Source organism: Trametes versicolor, assembly GCF_000271585.1.
Source record: "Trametes versicolor FP-101664 SS1 unplaced genomic scaffold TRAVEscaffold_44, whole genome shotgun sequence".
In the NCBI taxonomy this organism is placed as follows: domain Eukaryota; kingdom Fungi; phylum Basidiomycota; class Agaricomycetes; order Polyporales; family Polyporaceae; genus Trametes; species Trametes versicolor.
The window spans coordinates 1-5,259 of NW_007360364.1; the positions used below are offsets into that span (position 1 = coordinate 1).

The 5,259-nt window shown below is 66.1% G+C and overlaps 2 protein-coding genes across 2 annotated transcripts; one reads left to right on the top strand and one right to left on the bottom strand.

The window, feature by feature from the left end:
• Window positions 1-1,590: 1,590 nt before the first annotated feature.
• On the bottom strand, window positions 1,591-1,898 carry TRAVEDRAFT_54631 (uncharacterized protein; the record flags this gene model as incomplete). Its single annotated transcript, XM_008047561.1, has 2 exons — window positions 1,591-1,653; window positions 1,722-1,898. The coding sequence occupies 2 exons, from the start codon at window positions 1,896-1,898 to the stop codon at window positions 1,591-1,593; spliced, it is 240 nt and encodes a 79-aa protein (XP_008045752.1).
• Window positions 1,899-4,352: 2,454 nt separating this feature from the next.
• TRAVEDRAFT_93397 (STE-domain-containing protein) lies at window positions 4,353-4,841 on the top strand (the record flags this gene model as incomplete). The annotated part of the gene is made up of 2 exons (XM_008047562.1): window positions 4,353-4,454; window positions 4,560-4,841. Coding segments are annotated over 2 exons (384 nt in total), but the record flags the coding sequence as incomplete, so codon positions are not given.
• Window positions 4,842-5,259: the final 418 nt, after the last annotated feature.

The following is a 5,259-nucleotide window of genomic DNA, read 5'->3' on the forward strand; positions in this document are numbered from 1 at the left end:
AGCTTGAAGAGGATCACGCGTACGTACCTTCCATGCGAATACACGCTGTCCGACACAAGTCATCTCCCCGCCTCCCCGTTCCCGACGAGCTTTTGCACAGCGTATGGCACGCCCCCGGATGCATCGTCTAGTGCACGACGTGCATTCCACGCCTCGGCCCACGAGACGGCAGGAATACTGCTCCCGGTCCCGCCTGAACGTCGCGCGCGGCCGCAGATGGATGGTTCATGGCCTTGATATCTATTCCATTCACGGAGTGAAGACGCACGCGCCCGTGTGTCCACGCAGGAGGGTGTCCGCAAACCGCGAAGCATGTGTTCCGCACGTCGTGAACGGGGCTCCCAGGCCCCGTCGTGGGCGTTCTCCGCGGCGTGCCATGCGCGGACGATTCGGGCAGGGCGTGCGCGGGCGCAGGGTGCGCTCCGTCGGTGGGATGGGATGGTCTATGTGCCTCGTGAGCGGGATGGGGAGGCCCTGCATCGCGTGCCCACGGCGAGTGTGCGCGCTGTCCGCAGAACTCTCCGTACAGCGTGCCCCGCGTCCGTGTGTAGTCTCCGCGCGCATGCGCACAACGTCGTCAGCGTTCTTCGAATATCGAGCGGCGGGCGTCGTGCCCGGCCTCTCTTGCATTCCCCGTGGCGTCGGCGAGCGTGCGTTCGCGTCGACGTGCGCTCATCTTCTAAGTCAGCTCGTTAGCAGCAGGATGTGTGTCCCAGACACAGACACGGCGAAGGGTCCTCGAGATGATACATGCAGGACGCGTCGGGGACGTCGACGGCGCCGCCTCCGGAATGTATTCTGTGAGCGTACATGGAAACAGCGGACTACGAGACACATCCCCACCGTGCCGGCTGCAGCAGGACGGCGGCGGGAAGGGTCAGAGCACGAACAGCCCCGCGCTCGATATGTAGGCACTGGGGGCGTCGTCGAACGTGCCCCGCCACGTCCAGACACGTCCGCTCCTCTCGCACCTTCCCCCGGGGTGCAGCCACCTGCGCCCCTCGCCTCGCCTCGCCTCGCCAGCCGTCCCGCGCGTCCCCGCGCGCCGCGCGCTGCGCCGGATCTGGCGACAAAGTCCGCGCAGACACGGTGCGCCGACCCTGCGGACGCGGATCGGAGATGCGCCCTGGCACCCTGTACGGTACAGGCACAGCGTGCGTGGCGGGCGCTCATCTCTGCGTACGCGGGCGCGCGGGCGGGTTGCGAGGGCGCGGAGGGGAGGGGCGAAGTGGAGGAGGGTGTACGTGCGTGCGTGTGTCCGGCCGGAGCAGCGGGAGCCTGCCCGGAAGTGGGGCAGTATAAGAGGGTGGGTGGGGGTGGGGATGGGGTGTCGGTGTCCGCTCGTGCTTGCCCTGTGCTCGTTTTCTTGTCCTCTGTACTCGCTGCGAGCTGCGAGCTGCTCGCCGTGGCCGTGGCCAGGTGAGTTTGTTCGTGCTGGTCGTGTCGTCGTGCTGAGCGTGTTGTTTGTAGGCGGGGGCGTTGTGCTGGCTGCGTTGACGTCGAGGTAGTCTCGGTGCACGTCGAGCTGGGCGTGCGCGGACACGTGGTAAGTGCGTGATCTTGTCCTCTGTGGACGTCGCTGACGGTGCGTTACAGCGCGTGAACAGGGCGGTGTCTGCGGGGAGCGACGCTCGTAGACGGGGCGAGAGAGGACTGTAGGAGCAGATTGACAGTAGTCAGCATACGGACACTAGGATAGCATGTAGAACAGCTGTACTTACGTTTAGGTCACCGTACGTGAGCGAATTTGGACGCGCGACGTTGAGGTGTAGCCTCCGGACATGCGAGGCCAGGTGAGAGGGTGGTACGTCGCCTGTGTGCAGCAGCTGGCAGGCAAATGCGGGCGTCACAGAGCGGTCGTCGAGGGAGGCGCGCAGGAGAGACGGATAGTTGTACATCCAGAACCAGGGTTCCTCAGCGCGAGACGTAGACGTTGAACGTAGCCGGTTCCGTGACGATATATGTTGCGGTGTATGGACTGCGCGGTGTGAGAACGGCGGTAGCGCACTGGGGGCACATGGCGGCGGTGTTAAACTTGGAACGGTACGACGTTAGCACATCCGTAATTCGAGCTCGACGAGCCAAAGCCAAAGCCTGCGGACCGGGCCCTCAGCGAACCGACGTGCGCCCGCATAAGCCCGGTCTCGTAGTGGCAGCGGCGTCCTCTCCGGAGCCACAACTTACTCGCAACAACTGCATATCGTCCGTGCCCGAACCGACCTGCGCCCGCCCAACCCCGCCATAGCCGCCGCCCGTGCCGCACGTCCGCCCCCCCTGGGCCCTCTCGGGTCCGCACGCGCACGAGGGAAGAACGCGAATAAGCATCGCCATGGGCACGCGCGCCGGCTCGACGATGCTGTGCTGCGCGGGGTCGGGTATGGCGAGCCGCGAGTGCGGGCGGGTGCCTCCCGAGGACGGCTTTGTTCTTTCTTATTCGCTCGCGTGGACGGTCGTTACTCACCGTTCGGCGTTGACTGGGGCGGTGGCCGGTGCCGAAGGGCGGCTTGGGAGGGGACGCGCGCAGAGCGTGCAGAGTCAGGCTCGAGCGCGACCCAGGGAGGTCGCCCGGTGGAATGAAGAAGCACGCGCGCGGTAATCCTGCGTGAGCTGAAAGTGTGCACGGCGAGGGTGATCGGGAGATGGGAGGTGGGTGTGATGGGCGCGTGCGTGCGAGGGCAAATCGGGCGGGTGCGCGGGAGGCTGTGTGCGGGCTGATGATGAGAGGGCGAGTCGTCATGATGATGGGGCGGTGGCAGGGCACAGAGGGCAGGATGGCCGGGGCCTGAGCGCTGAGCTTGACTTACGCCTGGGACCGGGGATCTTTGCGATCTGCCATGCTCGCGTAGGTTCACAGCGCATCCTGTTCGACTCCGGGCTTCTTGTGTGACCTGCCAGGGCAGCCGTGGTGTGAAGGACGGCCTGCCTGCCTGCCAGAAGCATCTGACGTCCCCCGCAAGCGGACCCCGAATCTCTGACGTCGGTCCGGGCGTTGCCTGGCCCGCACGCTCGGTGTCGAGGGGAGGGCGTGGAATGTGCAAAGGAACGCGTGGGGCTCCGTGTCCGGCGAAAGGGCAGTCGGGCGAAAAGCTGGAGGCGGTTGGGATATCGCTTTCGAGGTCGGAGCGCTGGGAGAGAGCGTGGTGGACGCGGGTGGGCGACTATGTTGAGCTGGAAGGGGGAGAGCGCCGCATCGAGGCTTGCCAGATTTACTTAATCACCTCGCCCTCCCTCCGCCGTCGCCCTGCCCCGTCCTCCCTCTCCCTCCGTCCCGCCGCCGCGTCTCCCGTTCCCCTACCTCACCCCCAGAGCCCCGCTCGCCGTCGAGCGTGTGCCCTACTAATTCTAATCCCTGTCCAAATCACACGTCCTCCTATCTTGCCTGCCCTACTACTCAGCTTGATAATTCGTCCGTGCCCCTCACCCACCAAGCCCACCCACGACGCGATCGGCCTCGCCCGACGACCCCAGGATCCAACTGCGCGTCCGACCGCCCTTGTCTCCCGCCGTGCCCGTGCGATCCACATTCGAGTGCCCGTATAATAGTATTCCAGCCGCACCCCTGGGTCCTGGCCCCTGCGCTGTCTGGTTGTCCCGCCGAGGTCCGTGTCACTCTCGCTGCGCCCTCCTGAGCCAGCTCTCGCGCGTGCACCTGTCTCACCCGTCCTCCGCGGACCCCCACGCACACACAGTAATGTACGTCCATCTCCGCAGTTTCTCCTCCCGCCCGATCGTCCTGTGCTCACCCGACGCGTCCCCGTCCATCCTTGTTCCCCCCGCCCGCCTGCAGTTATACATAGGCAGAGCACGTCCCGCACCACCCACTTGCACGCTCTCTCTCGTCTCTGTATCCCAAGTCCCGTCCGCAGGCCCCCACTTTCGCACCCGCCCTTCTGAAGAGTACTCCCCGTATAATGGACAGCCTAGTTTCCCAGCACCCGGCCGCATACAGCCAGTTCGCGATCCAGGTCGACGCGCACGCCTTCCCCCCACCCTCCTCCGCATCGTCCTCCGCATCCTCGTCTTCTTCACGATCGGCTGCACACGCCTACCCTGCCGACGCTTACGATCACCGCTACGCCTCCTCCTCCCAACGCTACCCGCCGCCCCCGTCGTCATCCTCGACCTCCCAGTACCAGCACCAACACGCGAGCCCGTCGCTGCAGATCCAGACCGCGACCCCGGCGCCGCACGAGCACGAGCCCGACGAGCAGACTGCGCACCCGGCCCGCCTCGAGCAGCAGTCACAGCAGCAATATCCCAACGCTGGAGTGGACACCGAGATGCAGGGGCAGTCGATCGCGGACGCGCTGACGGACGCGCCGGGCCCGCACGGCGGGCTGAGCCGGCCGCTGACGCTGCAGGAGCGCGAGCTGCTGAACAACCTCGACAAGCTCAAGTTCTTCCTCGCGACCGCGCCGTCGCGCTGGAACTCGGACCCGTCCTCGTCCACCGCCGTCCCCCCGGCGCCCTTCGGCATGGCCCTCAACACCATGGGCGCCGCGATGGGCATGGGCGTGAACATGAACGCGGGGATGAACGGCGGGATGGCGCTGGGGCAGCTCGCGCCGGCGGGGCACCCGCACAGCACGCACCCGGCGCTGAACCGGTTCCTGCTCCCGAACCAGGAGTACGTGAGCTGCGTGCTCTGGGGCGGGCTGTACCACATCACGGGCACGGACATCGTGCGCGCGCTCGTGTTCCGCTTCGAGGCGTTCGGGCGGCCGGTGCGCAACATGAAGAAGTTCGAGGAGGGCGTGTTCAGCGACCTGCGCAACCTCAAGCCGGGCGTCGATGCGTGCCTGGAGGAGCCCAAGGTGCGTTTTGTTCCTGGTTTATTGTTTGCCAGGCTGTCTGCGCTGCGTTTGGGGGTGAGGGTTTGCATCCCCGCGAGGCATTCGGTGCGCTCGTCCTCGCGTGCAATCAGCATGGGTTGCAATGGGGTGCATTCCGCTGCTCCCGGGCACTCGGTGCGCTCGCATGCAATCAGTGTGCATACCCATCGTCCTACCGGCCGTCCGTTCCCCCTCGGATGCCCAGATGATGGATAGCGGATCCCGCGTCTGCGCATCTGTTCCTCCCCCTTGGAGTCTGCACCCCCGCGCGGGCGGCTCGCGAGGTCCGATCGCGCGGGAATAGTGGTGGTGGTGCCTTCGCCCCATTCACCGCCCGTTCTCGTGCCCCCTCCTCCCCGCCGATGGCGTTGATCGCGCGCAGATGGCGTTGATACCGTGCACTGGTGATCATGAAGTGTGGACGCTA